Source organism: Pongo pygmaeus, chromosome 13, assembly GCF_028885625.2.
Source record: "Pongo pygmaeus isolate AG05252 chromosome 13, NHGRI_mPonPyg2-v2.0_pri, whole genome shotgun sequence".
Lineage (NCBI taxonomy): Eukaryota > Metazoa > Chordata > Mammalia > Primates > Hominidae > Pongo > Pongo pygmaeus.
The window spans coordinates 60,233,881-60,258,694 of NC_072386.2; the positions used below are offsets into that span (position 1 = coordinate 60,233,881).

Below are 24,814 nucleotides of genomic sequence, written 5' to 3' on the forward strand. Positions count from 1 at the left end.
AGCACATGTTCAGCTGAAATATTCAATAAAGATTCAGTATTACTATTGCCAATTTTCTCCTAATGATCAAACTATTATATTTCATTCAGAGGACAAAATTATGGTGAGATTGTTAGGGAAGACAGTCATCTGTTACAGAGCTGAGCCGACTCCTCCACAGATTTTTATACAAATCCTCAAACTGAAACAAAAGTTGGCCTTTCATTCAGTAAGTCAGGGATTGTGTCTGCAAATAGATCTTTAGGAAAAGCCTACTGGAAGGAAATATTGTTTACCTGCAGGAGAAACAATTCACACTGCTGTCCTACTAGGATAATAATGCAAAGGCCTTTTGTCACCTGAGCAAAACTAATTTGTGATTTCACCCCTTATAGCTTCTGGGTCACTACAGCAACGGTCATTGGTGGGGGTGGTGAGGGAGGGTGAGGCATATTGAGAAAGTCCTTATGGAGCTATTGCTTGATGACTTCCAAGCTATGAAGCCTTGTTTGTCCCTTTAACAGAATGTGATATTTTTAGCCTCTGCATATGAGCCAGTGGCAGTCACGCTGCTCAGGCGGGGGTTGCAAGAAGCTGTCCCATGTCCAGCTGCCCCCTTCCCTCTGCAGAACAAAGCCTCTATGCTCTATAATTATACCAGGAAGAGCTAATAAAAGCTTTGCATACAAACCTCAAAATTCAATTAGTGCTGTAATTGTGAGCCTGACCCTGAAGACAGATACAGGCTTAGCTTCTGATCCGCAGAACAGTACCAGCTCAGTGAAGCTGGCTGCTCTCAAATCATGGATTCCCTTTCATTCTGTGTGTGCTGAGACAGACACATCATCTGGTTGTTCAAAAAGCTTTGCTTGTTTGGAAAATGTAGAGTGTCTTGCTTTAGAATTTCATTGGTTTGTCCTGCACCACTAGCTGGCTGCAAGATTTCACATATGAGTGGACCCTACGGTCATGTTATTTACACTTTTCCAATACTCTGGTCTCAATACTGAAATGAAAGCACTCCATGATTAAACTTGGTGGAAGGCTGGGAACAGATGTCTGACCTAAGGAGTTACTGAATCTTGAGCATATCGGTGGGACAAGTGGATAAGGAATTCTGCCCACAGAGAATAACTGTGCAGTGTTTTCTTACTGTGAGCTCCATGTCCTCTTCCTCCTTTTCCTTTGTGGGCTTCTCTGGTTCTTCTGCCTCCTTCTCTTGGAGGTGGATTTCCTGGGCCTGAGACATATAGGGCATGTCGTCTTTGTTCTTGAACTCCAAGCTGAGAATTGAAGGAGGAAGTAGAATTCCCAGAATTACCTAAAGTAATAATAATGATAATAATAATAATCACATTTAAAGGATTAAGATTAGGGTGGTTGTTTAGAATCAGAGAGCCTGAGGTGTGGGGTATAAGAGTGTGTGTGTGTGTGTGTACACGTGCACACACAGTTGTTATATGCTCTGTGGGGGACGTGGACATCTGAGTAACTAACATATTAACATATTAATACTAAGAGGATCATTTTGTCCCATCTAGGAAATATTTTGCACAGCTCAGTCTCATTTTTGGAGGAAAAAAGCATTTTGCCCAAATTTGTCTTACCCAATTAACACCCACTTTGCATGTGGGTAACAGAGGAAAAAGAGACTCTATTTAAGGCAAAAGTGGGAAAGAATTCAGATTTACATTTAGCCATTAGACAGCCCTTGATTTTGACTGTGAAATCAATTCATACATCTGTCCATTGGCATTTTTTTTTTTTTTTTTTTGCTAATGTGTCAAGTGGAGTGGATTATGTGTTATCTGATTATCTCTGTAAAAAAAAATGCTGTCCTAAGTTGACCTTGAAAGAATACATGTAGGAAAGCATTTAATTCATTTTAGGGCACCTTCCTGGTATTTGCTACGAGAACAGCAGAAACACACACACACACGCATACACACACACACACCCCAGTGGGCTCCGTATGCGCTGAGAGAGTCCCCTTACACACAAACCCCGGGGGAAGCCAGCACCGTATTTCTCTCATATATAAACATCATGCATAAATCTATGCAAGGACACTAAATACAGAAGCCTTTCTTCTGAGAGGGTCGTCTCATTCTTCAGAATGAACATGTGTGTTTCTGCATGATAATACTGACGTCTGACTGTATTCCCCAAGTCCTCTCTCACCTCTTCTCTCAATCCTAAAACAATTTTGGGGCACAAGACTTCTGAAGATGAACCTCCTTGAAGAAACTGCTCCAAGGTGAGGGGCTAAGACCCCCCTGAAGGGTCAGTAAAAATGATCCTCAAGTAATGAGGCACGGACAGTCCTTGCTTGAATGCCCACAGGGACGCCAAAGTAGTTCAGGGAAAATGGCTGTGAATTAATGATGCTGAATTCTGGATGCCTGGCTGGCCTATGGAGGCTCAGGTGACATGCTGGCATCTTCAGAGGACATGACACCCTGTCCTTGGAGCTGAAAGCCGGCTTGGCTCCCTTCCTGAGGCCGGGCTTGGCGGTCACCAGCAGTGTGGCTATGGAGTGCCCATGACCCACATCACAGAAACTTTCTGTGACTCTAGACCAAGAGCCCACGGGAAGAGTGGTATGGAGAAGGGGTATTGGTTCCATAAAAGGGTGGGTGTCAGGGGCAGGGGTGAGGTTGGGGAGGGGAGGAAATGGGAAATGGGGCCATATAGGTCAAAGAGAACAAAGTCGCAGATATGTAGGATGAGTATGTACCATACAGATGTGATGTACAATATGAGGACTCTAGCTGAAATATTGTACCGTATACTGGAAATTTGCTAAGAGAGTAGATTTTAGGTGCTCTTGCACACACAGTGAAGGGTAATGAGGCAAGATGATATGTTAATTTGCTTGACTAGAGTGACCATTTCACTATGTATATCAAAACATCATGTTGTGGCTGGGTGCCAGTGGTTCATGCCTGTAATCCCAGCACTTTGGGAGGCCAAAGCGGGTGGATCACTTGAGGTCAGGAGTTCAAGACCAGGCTGACCAACATGATGAAACCCCGTCTGTACTAGAAATACAAAAATTAGCCAGGCATGGTGGCTGGTGCCTATAATCCCAGCTACTCAGGAGGCTGAGGTAGGAGAATCGCTTGAACCTAGGAGGTGGAGGTTGCAGTGGCACTCCAGCCTGGGTGACAGAGTAAGACCTTGTTTCCAAAAAAAAACAAAAAAAACAAACACACACCCAAAAAACCCTCAAAAAACCCATCTTGTTGTATACCTTAAATTAAAACAAACAAAAAACTCCCCATATTCTTTCAATCTTCCATCTCCCATTTTTTTCTTTCTTTTCCTTTTTCAGTTTCCTTGAAAAACACTGAAAAGAACATAAAAAAAGCAAATGCTATACACCATCCTATTTCCCTTAAAAACAGTAACATCTCTTTCACAGTCCATTCAACCTCAGAAGTAACCGCTGCGGACGATTTACTATGTGTCCTTCCTGGTTTTTACAGGATAATTTATACAGACATAACTAAACATAGACACATTAAAAATGGCCTCAGATTATATACAGTGGTCTGTGACTTGTTTTTCTTCATTTAAGAATAGATTAGGATTATCTAGCAACGGCTTTCCAAGTAAATCTATCTCAGTTTTATTTTAGTTTAAAAAGACCTCTCAAGCACATCTGGTAAGAGCCAATGTCTCTATGATATGATGCCAAGGAGGACCAGGGGTTCAGGCACCCTCTGCAGTGACAGGTGGCCTAGGTGGGGACTCCTGGTGCAGCTGGCTTTGCTCGTGCAAATGGTAGCCCCTGCAGTACCTGTGCGTGGCCATCCCCTTTGACTCCTCCGAAAAATATTAATGTCCAGGCATCCTCTATAGAGATGCTGATGCAGCAGGACCCAGGGGGAGGCCCCAGCCTCTATATGGAATAAACAAAACCAAGCAACACTCCACAGGATTCTGAGGCACAGTCAGGATTTAGAACCTCCCTCCTGAGATAAGAGGACGCCCAATCCCATGGCAGATTTTGGCTGGGAAAACTCTAAGCCACCCGCCGGTCCTCATAGCCAGGAGGGCCTTGTTGGGCGCACTGACCTTGAGGCCTGAGTTCTTGCGCATGCGGAGCCGGCCCATCCACATGTCAGTGAGCAGCATCTGGCTGCACGTGTGCGCGATGAAGTCGCGGTGTTTGGCAGCCACGGCAAGCTGCAGGCACGTGGCGTTGCTCCAGTTCTTCAGCTCATACGTCAGCAGTTTCATGGCCAGCTGTTCGTCCTGCTTGTAGGACTGGTCCAGGAGCTCCACAGCCAGCTGGCCAAAGTCTCTGAAAGACAGAATGGGTGGAAGAGTCCTTCAGGTCAGCTTGGAGACTTATAAAAGTGGACCTGCTGGCCAACCAGAAAATGGGGTCACTGGGTGATGTAGTTGTTTCATATGGGGTCTAGTCTGTTTGTAAATTCATCCAGCCAGCATCCACTAAGCATCTACTATGTGCCAGATACCATGTATAGAACTGGGGGTATAAGTCAAACAATACATGATCTCTGTACTCAGGCCCTCAGGTTCAGTCATATGAGTGTAGGAGGTGGAGCAAGCAATCAATAGAGTACAGTATGTCATTGTCTTCTTCTTTTTTTTTTTTTTTGTTTTGAGACAGGGTCTCTCTCTGTTTCCCAGGCTGGAGTGCAGTGGAATGATCATGGCTTACTGCAGCCTTGACCCCCGGGCTCAAGAGATCCTCCCACCTTAGCTTCCTGAGTAGCTAGGACTACAGGCATGCATCATCACACCCAGCTAATTTTTAATTTTTTTTTGGAGATGGGGTCTTGCTATGTGGCCCAGGCTGGTCTTAAACTTCTGGGCTCAAATGATCCACACACCTCATCCTCTCAAAGTGCTGGGATTACAGGCATGAGCCACTGCACCAGGCAGTGTGTCCTGTTAAATGTGTCAAACTTCAGTTCAAATTCCAGCCTTGCCACCACAAATGTGTGATCTTGGATAGGTTACTTAAATTCTCTCAGCCCCATTTTTCCTAGCTGAAAGAAGTGCATAACTATGGGGCCTACCTCATGGGGAAGTTGAGAGGATGAAATGTTCCATGTTTCTATAGGTACCACCATCTGTGGCACTGTGCACAACAAAGGGAAATTGTTTGTGTCCATCCTGTGTGTGCATCTCTGGGATGATACTGACTTCCCTTAAAGTTCTGAGTAGCTCAGACCCTCCAGCACTGGGAGCCCACCTTTCCTCCTCTCCCCCTGACCAGCCCATTTTGCTGGGTAGACCCACCTGGAATTGTGATTCAGCTCCTGGGAAATGTCGTCAACCATGTCGTTCTCAGAGGCCTCATGAGCCATGGCTTTGCAGAGCTTGCAGGCCACCAGGGCCTTGGCCATGGCCTCCTCACCGTGCTGCCAGAAGAACAGGGCCATCTTCTGCCGCTTCATAAGGACAGCCCACACCATGAGCTCGTGGAAAGGGAAGGGGAAGTGGTTGATCTCAGGATCATCCAAGTCAATGTCCACCTCTTCTTCACGTTTCTTGGTTGTCTTTCTTCCTCGCCTCAAGGGAATATCATCCTGTAATTACAGGGAAATCACACAGGCTGAATTAGAAATGAATTGGTTCATTTCAGCAAGTAGCAGTTGTATATCTTCTCCCAGCTAGCTCTGGGATCAATACTGAAATGAACTAGGCCAGCTCCTGTCCTAAAAGAACTCACAAGCTCATCCATGCCCAACTTTAAAACGAGTGATGATAAATGCATAAGCATAGCGCTGAAGTGAACATGTCAGTGTTACACTCTGATTTAAAAAATAATTTTTTAATGGGCCATTTTCTTTCTTTTTACTTCTGTTCATTTATTTCTTCAAAAGGTAATGTTTGTACCTAATGATGGACAGCACTACCCTTTTTGCTGAAAGGATAAGGACATTCTAGATTTTAATTTGCATATATGACAGTAACCACATGAACAAAAGATGGCAAATGGATAATTTATCTCAAGTTTCTGAATACCTATTAGATGCATTTCTGAAGTAGTTCTGGCCTTTGGACCTGTCACCATTTTTAAACACTCATGAATAGATTTTGATTATTAGAATTTATGTGCTTCCTTGGTTTTCAGGTTAGTATTTCAAATAGGATTTTTTTTTTGTTTGCATTGCAGATATAACCTCATGGTGGAACTTTCAAAGGTGCCGTGAGCAACCCTTATGATACATTATATATATATATATAATTATATATATATAATATATACATACTATAGTATGTAGTATGTATAGTATTACACATTATATATACTATATATTTATAATATATATATTTTATATATAGTATATATATTATGTGTATATACACTATATATTATTTTATATATATACTATATATATAGCATATATATAATGGGTAATAAAGAGAATAAATCATTGCACTAATAATTTGGACAAACACTTACCTCCATTCCCAGCAGTTTCAAGGCTTTGGGCTGTTAAAAAAAATGTTGTGAACAAAGTTAGATCAGTTAGATCTTTCTTTCATAAAGGTAAGAAGAGTCCTATTATATAATTTTTGTTTTGTTTTGTTTTGTTTTTCTTGAGACAAGGTCTCACTTTGTCACCTGGGTTGGAGTGCAGAGGCATGATCATGGTTCACTGCAGCCTCAACCTCCTGGGCTCAAGTGATTCTCCTACTTCAGTGCCCCACGTAGCTGAGAGTACAGGTGCATGTTACCACGCTTGGCTAAGTTTTAAAAATGTTTTGTAGAGATGGGGTCTCACTATGTTGCCAGGCTGGTCTCAAACTCTTGGGCTCAAGTGGTCCTCCCACCTCAGCCTCCCAAAGTACTGGGATTATAGGCATGAGCCACCACACCCAGCCTCCAAGAGTCCTATTATATTTTAAACAGGTAATAGAGGAACACTATTGTACCATATAGCATTTATTTTATTTTGCTAAATAAAACGCCACAAGAAAAACTGACTTATAGAAATTCCAAGAGAATTTTGGATTTGGTGAATTTAATGAATCTACAGAAAATGAGGAAACTAGCCAGGCATAATGAGATTGCCTGAGAATAGAGCCTGCAGGTTTATAATGTCTTTTGTGAACCAAGATTTCTTTCACCTTCTATAACCATCTTGCTTGGCTGACACCTTCACAACATGTAGTATTTGACAAGTGCTTTGGTCTGAATGTTTTTGCCTCCCAAATTCGTATGTTGATATTCTAATTCCAAAGGTGATGGTATTAGGGGGGACACTTTCTGGGAGGTGATTAGATCAAGAGAGAAGAACCCTCAGGAATGGGATTAGTACCCTCATAAAAGAGGCTCAATGCAGCTCATTCACCCTTCTACTGGATGAGGACACGGTGAGAAGGTGTCACGATGAATGAGGAAGCAGGCTCTCATCAGACACTAAATCTGCTGGTCCCTAGATATTGGACTTCCTACCCTCCAGAACTGTGAGAGATGAATTTCTGTTGTTATAAGACATCCTGCTGATGGTATTTTGTTGTAGCAGCCTGAACAGACAAAGACAAATGAACAAGGAAACCTTCAATCAAGCAGAATGAATCATGTATTTCTCAAACCTCTGAAAAGCCTCTATTATCTGGAGACTTGGGATATTATTCAGAAATATATTAATATGTTTAGATTTTTTACGCTGGCCATTTCCTTGTGCTGCTGCACATCAGGGCAAGGGCGAGTGGGGCCAGAGGGCCTGTGCTGATGGTGGCAAAGGTGCTTAATAGCATGGAAAGTGTCAGCACACAGGAAGCATCATTGGCCATGCTGGGAATGTGCAAAACAGGCACAGGCTGCGTCGGAGAGAAAAGGCAACTCAGAAGAACACAGACCCTGATCTATATTTAACAGGAGGTAATACAAAATTACATCCCGGGGGCCAGGAATAACAATTTTAAGCTTTTAAATATTTCAGAATGGTTGGGCGCCATCTTGAAAGTTATTTGAGTAAATGGTAAGGGTACGGCACTTACAGTTCCTCCAAATTGTATTTGACTATTCATGTTAGAACAGCTGAAACCGAATCTCTCTCTCTCTCTCTCTCTCTCTCTCTCTCTCATTTTTCTCTCTTTCAGCTTCTAAAATGACTACTAGGCTAATATCTATTTCATTTTTTTCTTATTTATAGTTATTGGTATTTTTTTAAAAATTCTGTTATATATATTTTTTCATTTTCAAACAAATCCCTGTTGTTAAATTTTAGGTGTTTTCAAAGTTCTTTACTAGTTCCACAAAATGCTTTCAGAATCAGGAAAAAACTTGGTTAAATATAAAAATCATGGCTCCACACAGTGGCTCACGCCTGTAATCCCAGCAGTTTGGGAGGCCAAGGCGGCAGGTGGATCACCTGAGGTCAAGAGTTTAAGACCAGCCTGGCCAACATGGTGAAACCCCTTCTCTACTAAAAAATACAAAAAATAGCTGAGTGTAGTGGCACGTGCCTGTAATCCCGGCTACTCGGGAGGCTGAGGTAGGAGAATTGCTTGAACCTGGGAGGTGGAGGTTGTAGTGAGCTGAGATCACACCACTGCACTCCAGTCTGGGCAACAGGGTGAGACTGCGTCTCAAAAAAAAAAAAAAAAAAAAAAAGAAAAAATCATGCCCACTACCAGCTAGGGCAGCAGTTCTCAGAATGTGACCCATGGGTCATGAGGGTCCCTGAAACATTTTGAGAGGGTGTGTAAAGTCAAAGCTATTTTCATAATAGTACTAAGATGTAATTGGGTTTGGCACCATCTTGACATTTGTACTGATGGTGCAAAAGCAGTGGTGGGTAAAGCTGCTGCGTGCCTTGGCAAGAACAAAGGCAGCGGTACCCACCTTTACCAGATGTCATTAGACTCCAGTGTTACACATTTGCAGAAAGCAAATGCAACCGTTTTACTTAAGAATGGCCTTGTTAAGGTCTAAAAAACGATTAACTTTATTAAATCCTTAACCTTGATTAACTGTCTTTTTACTGTTCTGTGGGATGAAATGGGAAGTATGCCCCTAAAATAGTTCTGCTGTATACTGAACTATTATGGGTTGTTCTGAGGAAATGCACTTATGTGATTGTCTGGATTGTATTACAGCCACTTAAAAAAATTTTTACTTGAAGGACTGATTGGCAGATGGACTGAGGTTATGTAGACTTGGACCTTTGGCAGATGTTTCTGGAATGACCAAAGGTGAGGCTGTTATTTCAAGGAAGACAACTGATGGTATTTGTTGCCAATGACAAAATTCAAACTTTTAAGAAAAAAATTGGGATTTTGGAAAACTTGTATCTACTCCCCCACCCCCACCATGACTTTGACAGCTTTTCAGTACTGAAAGACATTTCCCATGAGATGGAGGTGATACTAATGAAATTGTATAATAAAATGTGTCAATATTTGGAAGAGCTGCATATCTTAACAAACCAATAATTTTCCATGACCAATCTATGATGTTACAAGATCCATCAAAGTACAAGATAGACCATTGGATTTTACTTTGTTATTATTTTATTGTATTGTTTTAGAGTCAGAGTCTCACTATGTTGTCCAGGTTGCAGGGCAGGGGCTACTCACAGGCACTATAATAGTATACTACAGCCTCGAACTCCTGGGCTCAAGGGAGTCTCCTGCCTCAGCCCCCTTAGTAGCTGGGACCATGGCTGGCTAGACTAGTGAATTTCAATGTAACAGAATTTGAAAAGTTCACTTACATGGTTTTAGATTTCATCTTGCAACTCATTTTAAAGAAACTTACTTATTAAATTTTGGTGTAGTATCAAAAAAAGGATATTTACAATTATATGTAAAGAGGGTTAAAATACTCCTTCCTTTGATATATTTGCTATGTTTGTCATATATTTTTGTAGGGTCAGATTTTCTTTATATACTTCAACCAGAATGTCCTACAATAGACTGAATCCACAAGTAGATTTCTAGCCCTCTTCTATTAAGCTGGACATTACAGAAATTTGCAAAAGATAAAAAATGCTCCTATTATGAATTTACTCTTTGTTTTTGAAAATACATTTTTGTTTGTAAACGTGTTCTTTATGTTAACATATAATGGGAGTCCTATGTTTAACTTAAAATGGATTAAATATTTTTAGAGTCTCCATTTAAATTTCTAACATGGTAAATAAATACCGATAGGTAGAATTCCCATAGATAAAATCTCCTTGAGGTTCTCATCAATTTTTAAAGGTATAAAGACCCAAAACCTGGAAAACTGCTGAGTTTAATAATCTCAATGATAAGATTAATTTGAATTTCATTACTTTTCTTTGTTTAGGATCACTCTCAGCGCAATTTTCTGATTTTAATTCCCCTCGGAGACAAAGAAGCCACAACCCAAATCCCATACACCCTAGTCCTCCCAGGAGGGGCCCCGAATTTGCAGCCAGCCTCACCCTCTTGGGGCCGAAGAGGTTGTGGTAGAGGGTCCGGAAGCGCTTGCGCGTGTAGTTGCAGCGATAAGCCCCGCCCATCAGGTACTCGATCACCAGGCCGATGTCAATCAGGCTGATTCTGTAGTCTGGGGGCAGGTTCCCCTATCAGGGTAGAATGAAACAAACAGACAAATCCAAAAGACAACGTGGTTTACTAGGGATTCTAGTTCACGTATTCTGTAACTAGAGTAAAAAAAAATAATGAAAAAAGAAACATATGAATGTATTATTATGCTGGTTAATTAATTCACCTTAAAATAGATCCAACCGAAACCTGGATACTCTCGCTTGGAAAGAAGACATAAGTTAAATAAGAAGATGCAGTAATCGTCGGCAATAATAGAAAATCAAAATATTTATTCAAGTCTTCAGCTGGGGAGAAAAAAACACCAGTGTAGAAGAAAGAAACACAAGGCTAGACACGGCAAATGCTATCACTCCCAGGCACTAGGAACTAGGTTTTCCCAGATGCTCCCCAAGCCCCCCTTTCTGCCTCTGACCCAGGCCTGTTACCACTCTCTTGATATCATTTGGTTTCTACCACCCATTAAAGGAAGACTCCTTTCAGAAGATGAGTGTCATTACCAGAGCCTCCATCAGCTGGGATTTTAGGACTCAGGTCTCCTTTAATACAAAACCTCTATCCATAATTTTAAAAAATTGACACTTTTTTCATAAAAGAGAAATATTTAGGGAGGGGATTTTGGGTGTCAGGATGAGGTTGTATATGAACATCCCTTGCATTTAAAGAGAAGGGGGAGAGATATTGGAGAAGACATTTTTATCAATGGAGTATTTATTTTTCTAGAATTAAGGAGATTTTTTTTCATTTTTTCTTTTAAAGAGAGTAACATTTCTTAAAGATCTAGAGTTATGGTGTCTTTTTTAGCTGTTTGCCATCTATACATGCAAAAATAGTAAAGATTTTCTTATTATTTACTCATTACTGCTTTCTACTTCTAAAGTTTAGGTTCTTAAGAAAATTTTTACTGTTAGGTCAAGGGAGAGTTAGTTCCATTTGTGAGAAAGTCTGAGCGCATAGTGAATTCCAAAGGTTATGATTAATCCACTCTCACTGCCTGGTGTAGCTCCTTCTTGCAGGAGAGCGCTCTATACCATGAATGGCTGGGTGTCACACTGCTTAGGAAGCCTCATGCCCTTAAATCTATTTGGGACAGACACGAGGGGCTCCATCCACTTTTGTCCTTAATGAAGGACCCACCCAGGATGCTGTGTGAGATTTCTGCCACTTCACAGAAGACGTTCATTATGTATAGTGGTGGTTTTCCAACTTTGGTGGCATCAGAATACCCTGGGGAACTTGGTGACATTACAAACGGCTGGACTTTGTCTCACCTACTTCAATGTATCGGGGCCTCTGTGTCCTTTCCTAGCTCCTCAGGTGATTCTGATGCACACTCAAGTTTGTCAAACTGCTTGTCTACTCAGTAAGTTTCTGGTGGTAGTGGTAGATTAGGCAGCAGAACTGGGAAATTCATAGTGTCAAAAGCTAATTGCTTTCAGTCAGAAATTAATTAAAATTTTTTTGCTAACCCGAGGGTAGGTTTTCAGTTGTCCTTACTCAGCTTTTCTATGGGCAACTGCATCCATTTGAAGGTTTTGGGATTCAGGATTAGAGGTATCCCACTGCATCCTATCATTAAACCTATAGCTTTATGTTTCTTGTTTGATTTATCTTCATATCCTCAGAGCCTCTTATAATATGCCTGGCATATGGTGGGCACTCAGAGTGTTTTTGTTGAAAATGTTAACCAGTAAAACAGTGAAATTAATTGATGTTGTTGGGATCAAGTCTGGGTTTGGGTTTTTTAGTATTATGTTCTCAGTAACAAAACCAAGTAGCCATAATCTGTTATTCATCCCTGGTTGGAATAGCACTAGTTCACTATGGAAATCTGCTTTGAAATACAGGTAATGCTGTATCTGGAATTCAGTGGCTATCCTCAATGGGGTGAGAACAAAGGGATAGTAATTGAAGCACCAGCCTCAAGCATATAAGACTCCATTGCTGCTTTTTTTTTTTTGAGACAGAGTTTCACTCTTGTTGCCCAAGCTGGAGTGCAATGGCGTGATCTGGGCTCACTGCAACCTCTGTCTCCTGGGTTCAAGTGATTCTCCTGCCTCAGCCTCCCGAGTAGCTTGGACTACAGGTGTATGCCACCATGCCCAGCTAATTTTTGTATTTTTAGTAGAGACAGGGTTTTGCCATGTTGGCCAGGCTAGTCTCGAACTCCTGACCTCAGGTGATCCTCCCGCCTCGGCCTCCCAAAGCGCTGGGATTACAGGCGTAAGCCACCATGCCCAGCCCATTGCTGCTTTTTAGACTTCTTGCTGTCCCCAGAATTAGCTCCCACCCCATCCCACTGGGTTCTACCTCTCCCTTGGCTTGGGGTACATGGCAGGCTTGGGCATCTAACTGGAGCCAGCCAGGCAAAATGGGGCTGTGTGAAGGGCATCATATATGAGGTGGAACATTTTGAGACACAGACCCCTTCCGTCCTCGACCTTGGCCCTCCACAGCCTAATCTGGCATCCATTTGATGAGCTGAATAGTCCCTTCACAAAAATGGCCTCTACCCCCCTCAGAATTTCAAAATCTCCTTTGTTTGAAGATTATCTTTATCCATCTAACTGAATCAGCAAGCTAAGCTATCCTCAGGCTAAAAAAGACCAATTGTCTGACTTCTTTATGCAGAGCATGGCAAAAAATATTAAAAAGGGAGCTCAGAGAAAGTTTTAAGATAGTAACTTTTCATGTATTAGCCTTCCCATAAAATTAAACTGAGTTTAAAAATAGTACTAATGCAACCACTTTTCTCCATTATTTTGGGGCAGGCTAACAAGGCCACAGTTTCTGTATGCTTTGGCTCTCCTGGACTGTTAGGTGAGGCTGTTATTTAAAGAGTAGAAGAGTCTCAGAGACTGGACTGGCCTGGGTAAGCCTCATTCATAGCCACAGGGCTCCTATGGGGATGACCGCCCGAGGATGCCCACCCATCGTGTCATTTTCCCTGGCAGGGTGAGGAGGAAGCACACTAGTTTCCAGTCAGCTGCCCTGGGCTTCTATATGTCCTTTGGCCAGCAGACACTTTCCCTGAAGCTCTCAGATTTCTTTCCAGCGAAAGGGGTTTGAACTCTATGGCCTTTATGGTCTGCAATGTTCAAAGGCCAGGTTTCAGGAAAATCCTCAAAGGACTTTTTGTGATGCTATAAAAAGGCAATCAGAGCAGATCTATAAATTTGTGCCTAGTTTTAATCTTGTAGGAATTTAAAAAATTTTAAATGTGGGCTCACGCCTGTAATCTTAGCACTTTGGGAGGCCAAGGTGGGTGGATTGCCTGAGCTCAGGACTTTGAGACCAGCCTGGGCAACATGGTGAAACCCAGTCTCTACTAAAATACAAAAAATTAGCGGGGCATGGTGGCATGCACATGTAGTCTCAGCTACTCAGGAGGCTGAGGCAGGAGAATCGCTTGAACCCGGGAGGCAGATGTTGAAGTGAGCTGAGATTGCACCACTGCACTCCAGTCTGGGCGACAGAGCAAGACTCTGTCTTAAAAAAAAAAAAAAAAAAAAATTAAAATGTGGGTAATACCAAGCCTAACACCTATGTATTTTGCTTTGAGAAACTTAGGTAAGCATCAGTTAGAATTCTAAAAATAAGACACCAATATTGCTTGAAGACCAATACTGAAAGGGAATATTTATGCTTTCAAGGTGTCTTTCTTTGGGAGTTGTCAGGAAAGTGATTATAGTAAAATTCAAAATCAATAAACATTTAAGGGGCAAATAGAACATTTTTAGAAAATTGCTATATCCATAAAGGACTTTTAGCGGTATATATTGGCAAGAAGGTGCTAGGATCTTCTCATATAAAGCTTGATTCTTTCAGAATGATTTATGTTTGGTCAGCCCTGAAAGAGGATAAATGATTCCATGACCATTGAGGGGGCTTGCGTTCTGTTTGATCACAAGGGGGTGATATTTAACTAACCGAAACCAATGAGAATTCCTCCCTCCCCAGCAGCATTTTCCTGCCTCTTCCGTTTTTTTGTTTTTTTTGTTTTTTTGCTTTTTCTTTTCTTTTGAGACGGAGTTTCACTCTTGTCACCCAGGCTGGAGTGCAATGGTGTGATCTCGACTCACTGCAACCTCCGCCTCCCGGGTTCAAGTGATTCTCCTGCCTCAGTCTCCAGAGTAGCTGGGATTACAGGCATGTGCCATCATGCCCAGCTAATTTTTTTGTATTTTTAGGAGAGATGGGGTTTCACCATGATGGTCAGGCTGGTCTCGAACTCCTGACCTCAGGTGATCCACCCATCTCGGCCTCCCAAAGTGTTGGGATTACAGGCATGAGCCACTGCTATAAAACATGTATGGTATATGTATGTTTTATATATACTATAAGGCCATATAAACAAACCCAGAGTGGATGAAGGATTAGGCACTAAGGAGTGAGTCAGATGCTCTCCTGTAAGTGATATTTGGAGGAGTGAAAATTTAACAAGTAATGTGTTTGCATTCAGCCTGCAAGGCTGGATCGCATCTGTTTCTTCACAGAGATTTTAGGGAGCAAAGAAGTTAGGGAATTACTTTTACCTTTCTTACTAGGAAGAGTGGAAACCTTCTTGGGGAGGAAGAAATCGATTTTATAACATGAATAAAATTGAGTACAATTTAGGCCCCTTGGGATAGGTGTCCTGCGTGGACTCTGAGGGGGATGGCAGCCTCAGTGCATGATACTAAGCTGGGCCAATGGCCTTCACTGGAACCTGTGGATGTCACAGATGATGCATTTGCATTGCTTCTCCTAGGATGGGTATTGCCAGGTAGAGGGGAACTTATGGATACTCATTCAGAGAGCAGCCAGCAACATGACCCCATAGAGGAAACAGCTCTGGGTTGGGCCATGGCCCTGACCCCATGTGACCCTGGCCAGATCACTTCCTCTCTCTGTACCTTGGTTTATGCTGTGAAAATAGGTGGCTTGGACACAATAACTTCTAAGATTCTGTCTATTTCTAAAAATCCAACTGTATGACCACTACCTGGCAGGCTGCTCTTACTCCTTTCGGCCCACTGGCCAAAGACCCTGTTCAGAGCTTCCAAGGTTGATGTAGCTTCCAGTGATCCCCTGGAGTTTGGTTAATGGAACCAGAGGCTTGGAGACAAGGGATGGTAAAAGGATAGATGGGGATGGGGTGGTGCTCAGTGCATCCAGCTCCCCTGGAAAAAGCAGAGAAGGTGAGCAGTACCTCACATGCCAACAGGTAAAGTCCAAACACCTTCTGGAGGAGTCTTCCTTTGCTTGGGTCCTTTTCAAATTAGAAGTCAAAAAGGACACTGGAGGAACAGTCATTCTGCCTGCTGTTTCTATTCTAGCACTTCCCCCTCCCCCTTCGGTAATGACTTTGGTAATTGGTCAAGCCTGAACTATTATTTCCCATTTCATGCCTTAACAATGGGAGGTCATGTGATTCAAGTAATTTGCTAGACAGGCTTGGGTTCTATGGGTAGGTACGATTTGACAACTTGAAAATATTGTCTTCTTTTTTCATGCTATGAACTACTAACCTGAAGCTAAGGTTTACTTCATGCCATGCATAAGGAAACCTTTTAATTAAAAGCATAGTTTAAATTCACTTATTAGATCTGCTCTTCAAAATGATTGGAGTTTTTCAGATGTCAGCTCATGATGTCACTATCAGATCTCAACTGTTTAGGAAAACTGTTTTCCTTTGAAACTCATAACAAGCCTTCAAAACAAGATTGGTTCCTTCTGATATACATAAGATATAAAATGATTGCTGGTTATCAGGTTTACCAAGGAAGTGTGAAGAGAAGACTCCCATGGGACAGTTTGTATAATAAAGAAAAGTGGACTGCAGTTGGTGTGAGTAATCACCCGGTAGGGGCTTCATCTGGTGAGAGCTCAGGGGAAAAGAGGACATCACCCCAATGTACAGCCCCTTAACATGGCAATATATCGGGCAACCAATCCTCTGAAATATAATAATGCTTTTGCAGATTTCCATGCATTTAGCAGATGGGATTATGCAAATGTCCTTTCCTTACCCAAAGTGTGTCTGAAATGCCTTTTTTTTTTTTTGCATTCTGAAAAGCTCTGGGTCTTAATTCCCATGTAAATGAACTTTAAATTATCATAATTTCACCACTACTTCCACATAACACTCAAATAGCATCCTCTTTTGGTGGGGAAGGATAGTATAGGTAATTTGAAGTATTAGCACATTTAAGAAAGGAAAAAACTACTTTAAAACATACAGAGGCACAAATTGAGCAGACAGCTACTAAAATGGCAGGTTATATTCCACAGAAAAGCAGACAGACTTGGGCCACTCTGGTTTAATATGAGAGCATTGGTACATTCAATGGATTTATGCATGAAAATAGTTCAGGGAACTGGGTTGGTTTAAAACAATTTAAATTTCTGATTAATGCTGAAGTGCCACTCTTTTTACCTCATTGCTCCTAGATTGTTCCCTTGATATAAATAATTTGAGATTTCAAAACAAGCTTGGGAGCAATTCCCCACATTCAGTTCTGTTGGTCTCAAAGAAGAGGTGAATTGGAGATGTCATGCTGATTGACTTATGATGGTCTGATAATTCCTCAATGCATTCCTTTGATTCTTAAGAGTTATTTACATATAATGTTACAGATGTATTATCAAACACTATGCTTAAGGTCTAGGACTGTGTTCCTAACTCATGAATAGCATTTTGTACCAGAGTTAATAACTTATTCATTAATTTTGTCCAGGTCAAATATATATGCACACATATATTTCCCCCCATAATTGTAAAGAAGAAAGCACACATTAATTATTATTATGTTCCTTAATTTTGAAAATTGCTTTAAGTTCCCAAGATTTTCTTAGCATTTTAACTCTAGTTTTGTAGCCTTTGATTATCTTATTGGCCTAAATTGCTGGAAGTCACTTGAAACCACCTGAAAGTCACCTGAAACCACCTGAAAATTGCTGAAAGTCACCTGAGAAAGTTGTGCACCAATGTTAATTTCTCCCTTGTTCCCTTCTTCCCCAAACACAAAACAAACAAAACTCTTCATTTTCAGCTCCCTTAATCCATATAACATAAAATGTAGGCACTGCAACTCCTGTGACTACCATTGTTCATCTTTCTTGCTCTCCCATCATCAGATACTTACCTTAGTCCTGGAAATAATGCATTCTGCATTTCCTGCTTCTACTTTTTCCCAAGGGAAGAAATTAAACATTGGCTTTCTGTGTCTCCCTGTCTTATTGGCAGTCTCTTTTTCCAGGTAAAAGGATAAATTATTTCTAGACCAGTTCAGTACTATTCTTGGTCATTTGTTATCATTTTTTCCAGTTACTAAATTTGCAAGTAAATGGTAAATGCATGCTTACATAATGATTTTCTTGCTCTAATATTTGGATCATACTTAAAAGGAAAGAAAAAAGCTGCTTTTATTCCTTCTTCCTCCCAAATTCTTACCATCCTGTTCTTTCTTGCTAGTCTATATTATTTTTCAGGTACATCTTTAGCTGAGAAGCTACAAAAAACCCTACCTTAGAGATACTTTACATGCCTTCTAATCTTACAAGTGACGTGAGCAAATGCAAAAGGCAGCTCAAGGGATTTCAGAAAAGAGAAAACAATATTGCAAAGCAGAGTCCTATGGGGAAAAGAAAGTAATGAGAGGGATTTTAATAATTTATACTCAGTGAAATCTAACTGCAAAAATCCCTTTGAAAATTAGACAAGACATTATTGCTGGGAGGCTGGGTCATTGAATTGGATGACCGACTCTTTTTAAAGGTTTGGGTTGGTGATGACTGGGATTGAGGGACAAAGGCATAGCTGTCTCTTTAGAAAACCTCACAATTCCTTCAGGGACAGAAATTAACTTAAGGTGAAGGAGAGAATACCCCAAGTCATTACTTTAGAAAAACTCAAAACATTTGCTTGAACATGAGCAACAACTATCTTGCTGAAGAAGACACATCGAATGTGTCTACTTCTAATCTTCTGAGTTTAGTTTTCAGGCAATTTTAAGCCAGGATGAATTAGACAAAACTGGAAGTTTCAAAGGAAAGAGAAATGGGTTTGTCGAGGGTAGATCTACTATGATGGCATGGAATGGGTAGACCAGTGAAAGACACAATCTCAGGAAAGTGGTGGTCGAGTTGGGAGTACAGATTGCATAGTGTTTTCCCCTCTTGTTTTGAAAGAACTACAGGCTTCACCCACTCAAGCAGATGAAAAATCCTTCATTAAAGTGGTATAGAGATGGGAGGCAAGTTTGCAAGGGCCAAAGGACGGAGATTTTGATTTTTTGTGTGTTATTTTTATATCCTTTACTCATTCTTAGCAAAGGTCCAGCAGGTGAATAGGTACATTATAAGTAGCCCCAAGGCCTTTGCTTGGCCTTTCAAAGGAAAAATAAAAAAGTAGTTACAGGATGCCTAAGAGCAATTCTAGCCAATCACTTCCTGTGAGATGAAGAAATCATACTGTATTTTTGACTTCACTTTGTAGCTTTCTCTGAATATGTCCTGTGGACTTTGGTGAAGAATTGTTACCAAGTGGTGATAGTGGGCAAATGTGTGCATACATGTATGGGCACATATGTATGGGGTGGGGGCAGTGCCATCTTCTGTTTTATTTTTTGGAATTAAAACATCACTTTCTGGGATGGGTTTAAGGGTTCAGAACTCAAGCTACCTCTGAAGGAGATAATATGGGGCAAAAGAACAAGCACTTGGCTAAGATTAAACAGAATCTCCCTATACTTCATTCTTCTTGTCTTTAAATGGGAATAAAACTATATTATAATAATAAAATAATTTTTTGATGGAATCTCGCTCTGTTGTTCAGGCTGGAGTACAGTGGCGTGATCTCGGCTCACTGCAGCCTCCACCTCCCGGGTTCAAGTGATTCTCCTGCCTCAGCCTCCCAAGTAGCTGAGCTTACAGGCGCATGCCACCATGCCCAGCTAATTTTTGTATTTTTAGTAGAGGCAGGGTTTCACCATGTTAACCAGACCAGGCTGGCCTTGAACTTGACCTTAGGTGATCCACCCACCTTGGGCCTCCAAAGTGCTGGGATTACAGGCACGAGTCTCTGTGCCTAGCCTGTAATAATAAAATAATAATTCTATTTCATAGAATTGTTGTGAAGATTAAATGAATTAAGATGCACTGAAAGTTTGCAGCAATGCTGTGTACCTAGTCATCACTAGCTCATGACTATTATTATTTTATCATTAATAAAAGGAACTGAACTTTAAACCTAGCTCTTCACTAACTGCCAATATAGCTCTCATCTCCTTGTAGTTCGGCTTCCTCATCTGTAAAGTGAAAATAATTCTACCTGATCCATACCTACCAACATTTTTTTCCCATCCAATGAGATGAAAAGTGTGAAAAAATATTCTGGAAAAAATAGAATGTTAGAAGAATGGAATGCATATTTATGTTTTAGTCCCCGTTTTTAGAAAATTTGGAGCTATGCTTACTTACTACACTCTATGTAATGCTAGATGTGACATTGTGTCAGGAGCTGGTGAATGAAGATTTACTCTTGTGGTCAGTCAGGCAGCATGGAAACCAGCTCCCCAAACAGTGAGGGGCATATGGAAAAATACATGTAATGGCATAAATCCACTTGGCACAGGGAAAGCCGAGAGTTCTGCTACCCAAAAGCATTATGTCCACCAAAAGCATCTAAAAGCACGGCGATTGGAGATAATACCACAGCTGCATCATGAACAGAAGCATCAGAGTTAAAAGACACACACACACACACACACACACACACACACACACACACACACACACACACACTGTTCTGAAATGAGTGGCGCCTGATAGGGACAGGAATACTCTGGCAGCTCATGCAAAACGGAGGCACTCTCTAATCACAGAAAGCAGTCAAGACAGGGCCTCCGACCTGCAGTCGAGAGGGTTCTTACCTTTTTGACATCCCTGACCAAGTGGTACAATGTATTTGAGGGCCCATGTCTCTGAAAACAATAAAGAAGAATCAAACAGTTTTGCTAGTCAGGGGTTCTGGTTGGCAAGGCAAGAAGGATCTGGAAGGAAGGGCGCTGGCTGGTGGAGGGCAGTTCATTAAGATGGACCTTGTTCTAGTTGCTCAGTGTATCTGCCTTTTCTTTCTTTCTTTTAAATTGTCCCCATTTGCAGATGAAAAGCTTTGTCAGTGATTTTTTTTTTTTTTTTTTTTTTTGATACAGGGTCTTCTGTTACCCATGCTGGAGTGCAATGGCATAATCACAGCTCACAGCAGCCTTGAACTCTTGGGCTCACCTTAGCCTCCTGAGTAGCTGGGACTACAGGTACACAACACCATGCCTGGCTAATGTTTTTGTTAAAAAAATTTTTTTTAGAGATGGGGTCTCACTATGTTGCCCAGGCTGGTCTTGAATTCCTGGCCTCAAGCAATCCTCCCACCTCAGCCTCCCAAAGTGCTGGGATTATAGGCATAAGCTACCATACTGGCCATACCTGCTTCTTCTAAACAAACACGTTGGCAGATTTTTGAATTGTATTTCCTCAAGCAAATGTATTTGAGGTTCTAGGTTCAAATTTTGTAAGGGAGGTTGTCAACTCTGTTGACAGCTAGGCCAAAATGTGATGGAAGAAGCCAGTTTTGCAGCCGGGGGCCGGGATGAGGGTGGGAGAACAAAGGGACCCATTGACCGCATTGGAAATACACTTGGGCACTCTGCCATCGCAACTTGTTTATTACCCATCATGAATGAGAAATTGTCCAAGAAGAGGGTTGTCCAACTTTTTCTGTAAAAGGTCTGAGAGTAAATCAGACTTTGTGCGTCACACAGTCTTTACTGAAACTGTTCAACTCTGCTGTTGTAATGTGCAAGTAGCCATAGATCATATGTAACAAATGAGCTTGGTTATGATTCAATGAAATTTTAATTATGGGCACAGAAAATCAAATTTCATATTATTTTAATGTGTCATAGAATATAGCATTTTTCTTTTGATTGTTTCAACCATTAAAAATGTGAAAAAAAAAATCTTAGCTTGCAGCCCATACAAAGACAGGCAGCAGGCTGGATTTGGATGACAGTTTGCTTTAACTTGATTTAAAGAAAAAGCCACAGACTGGGAAAAAGAGAGTTTTGTAAAAAAATAGATGTTTATTTGAGGTAAATATAAAGTGAAATAAGTTGCCATTCTATTGTCTTTTAGGAATAGGAATGTCAGATAAAATCCAAAATGCCTAATTAAAATTGAATTTCAGATAAACAATGTACAATTTTAACCTAAGTATGTCCCATGCAATCTTTGGGATATAACAAAATTGTCTGTTGTTAATCTGAAATTCACATTTAACTGGGCATCCTGTATTTTATTTGCTAAATCTGGTGAGATGATTAGATAATCTAAAATAGTGATGGCTTTTTTTTTTTTTTTTTTAGTTAGTCTCGCTCTGTCACCCAGGCTGGAGTGCAGTGGTGTGATCTCAGCTCACTGCAACCCCCGCCTCCAGGGTTCAAGCGATTCTCCTGTCTCAGCCTCTGGAGTAGCTGGGATTACAGGTGTGCACCACCATGCCCAGCTAAACTTTGTATTTTTAGTAGAGACGGAGTTTCATCATGTTGGCCAGGTTGGTCTCAAACTCCTGACCTCAAGTGATCCATCCGCCTCGGCCTCCCAAAGTGCTGGGAGGCCACTGCGCCCAGCCAATGGCAAATTCTTAAGCACTGTTGCAACCATTCAAGTATTGAGACAGGTCTGTGAACTGCTGCAACGACCTGCCCATTCATGTGGACATGCCCATCAGAGCTCTTCTTCCACTGAGGGGATGCTGGATTGTGCAGTGATTCAGCCTACAGACTCTGGAGTCAGAGTGCCTGACTCTACACCTCTGCTGCTTACTGGCTCTGAACGTGGGCAAGCAACTTAACTGTGACTCAGGTTTATCATCTTTAGAATGGGAATGATAGTATCACTTTATCTGATGGGGTTGTTGTGAGGATTAAATGATAAAATGTTTATAAAGCTATTAAAAATGGTGCTTAATGCCAATCAGTGTTAGCTATTATTATTACTGAGGTTATTTACTGTTCCATAATCCTCAACAAAGTATTCCAGGAAGCCACCACCAGCAGATTGAAGTGATCAAACTTACTGGCCTTCCTCAGTCTAGAATTTTCCTACCCACCCCCACTCCCCAGTCTTTGGAATAAATTACTCCCTTGATTCTCTAATTGATAGGCCGTTCAACGCTTGTCTTTATTTATTTTTTTTTTAATTGAAAACCCATTATTCTTCCTGAAAGTCTCAGTATGCTGACCCAAGAAAAGTCTGTGGAGAAAACAGAGACCAGGAGCCATTCTGCTAACCCGTTTCTATTTTTTGCAGATGGTGCCAGGGTGGCACCATCTAACAACTACTACTGGCTGGGGACAGGAAATAAGCTCCATCCTGCTTGCCCTATGTGTGATGGGACAGAGACATTGTGAAAAATGAGGGGTGGAATAATCTCAGAGACAGAAGCTTGGCTTCGGTACTTACTGGCTTCTTTCTTAGGAGTTTTGTGACCTTGAATTCACCTTGGCCACTGCTATGGTTTGAATGTTTGTGTCCTCTCCACAATTCATGTTGAAACTTAATTTCCAATGTACTAGTATTAAGAAGTGGGGCCTTTAACGTGTATCCCTGTGTAATGAACCTGCACGTTCTGCACATGTATCCCAGAACTTAAAGTATAATAATAATAACAATAATAATAACAGAAAAGAAGTGGGGCCTTTGGGAGGTGATTAGGTCCTGAGGGTTCCTCCTTTGTGAGGGGGATTAAGGCCATTATAAGAGAAACTCACACAACATTCAGGCCTTTTGCCCTCTGTCTCTTCTGCCTTGTGAGGACACAGCATTTGTCCCTTCAGGAGAACGCAAAAACAAGATGCCATTTTGGAAGCAAAAAGCAGCCTTTGCCAGACACTGAACTTGCCAGAGCCTTGATTTTAGACTCTCCAGCCTCCAGAACCCAGAGAAATAAATTTCTGTTGTTTATAAATTACTGAGTCTCAGGCATCTTATTATAGTAGTACAAATGGACCAAGACAGCCTCAGTTTCCTCATTTGTTAAATGGGGAAAAATTTCTGCTCTTTAAATTTCACTGGATTTTAGTATGAGCTCAGAGCCAATGCACTTAACTCATGTGAACGCTCTCAATAACTTCATAAACAGTAGTTTTACCTATGATTACTCCTCGGTATCCCTAGTGAGTAAATTAACAAATCATTACTAAGCTAAAAAACAAAACAAAACAAAACCAAAATTTTTGAGTGACTCAAAAAAGAGATATTTTACCTTTTCTTCCGCTTCATAGCTGAACTATGAAGAACGAACTTCATAGCTCTGAGGATAAAAAATGGCGCAGGATACTTAATCAGCCTTTTTTGATGCTTAGAGTTAAATCAATCCTCCTTTGCTAATTACCTCTAACAACTTCTGGGCTTACAGAACAAACTGTGTTCTCATTTTCAGAGCCTTGTGGTTTTGTATAAGAATATGAGAATGATACACTTAGGTTATCACATAACTTTTTGCCTTAGATGCTGACAACTGAGCAATTAAAACAAGCGGAATCTTGGTGACCTGGTGTTTGTCATCTATGTAGGTCTAAGGGAGTATTTGTGATGAATGAACCATGCATTTGGAGGGGAGAAGGGAAGAGAATCACAGGCATATGGGCGGCAGGAGAAGGTAAAACAAACAAAAAAAAGAAAATAAAAAGTGCCTTAGTTTGGCCCTACCGTATTGTACAATTCCTCTAGTCTGGAGATGGTGAGAAAACGGTGCATGCTTACTCCATTCTCTATGAGTAATTTCACAAAATCCACTCTGTCCAGAACTAAGGCATCCAACATGGCTTGCTCCAGAGATCCCACCTGCAAACCAAGTTACTGAGTTAGTCTGCCCCAGGGTCTATCTAGGGATGCAGTTCTTTAGTGTTCACTTGAACAGCTTAGAAACAGATGCCTCTGACATCTGGTAAACCTTCAGCACATCTAAGAACATGCTAGCAAGACTGTTCACAGATTCACTTTTGGGACAGCCACAACCTCTCCCATGTTTGGGGGCCTGTCTTTGCAAATAGAAGTCAAGCATTTCTAGTTCCAAACACTGTTTCTTCCCTGAATCTCTTGTTCTGGATCCCAAGAAGGTACAAGGGTTCACAAGGTTTTTCCCCTTGCAATTATCTGATCAAACTTCTCAACACCAGTGGAGTGTCACAGGGGGCACTTTGCTGTCTTCATTTTTGTTATCCTTAGGCTCTGAGGGAGACCCCAGGCCGACTTGAGAAGA

General features: G+C 41.3%; 1 protein-coding gene across 19 annotated transcripts in view; it reads right to left on the minus strand.

The window, feature by feature from the left end:
• Nucleotides 1-24,814, minus strand: part of TRPM3 (transient receptor potential cation channel subfamily M member 3) — a 904,985-nt gene that overhangs the window by 85,936 nt on the left and 794,235 nt on the right. For 6 of the 19 annotated variants that reach the window (XM_054501728.1, XM_054501717.1, XM_054501729.1 and 3 more), the window contains 8 exons: nucleotides 24,262-24,396; nucleotides 20,424-20,474; nucleotides 10,676-10,711; nucleotides 10,386-10,526; nucleotides 6,428-6,457; nucleotides 5,257-5,546; nucleotides 4,060-4,288; nucleotides 1,133-1,300 (listed from right to left, as the gene is read on the minus strand). In XM_054501728.1, the coding sequence (XP_054357703.1) occupies nucleotides 1,133-1,300; nucleotides 4,060-4,288; nucleotides 5,257-5,546; nucleotides 6,428-6,457; nucleotides 10,386-10,526; nucleotides 10,676-10,711; nucleotides 20,424-20,474; nucleotides 24,262-24,396 (1,080 nt within the window). The remainder of the gene's footprint in view (nucleotides 1-1,132; nucleotides 1,301-4,059; nucleotides 4,289-5,256; nucleotides 5,547-6,427; nucleotides 6,458-10,385; nucleotides 10,527-10,675; nucleotides 10,712-20,423; nucleotides 20,475-24,261; nucleotides 24,397-24,814) is intronic. The other 13 variants (XM_054501730.1, XM_054501720.1, XM_054501731.1 and 10 more) reach the window with 3 other exon arrangements.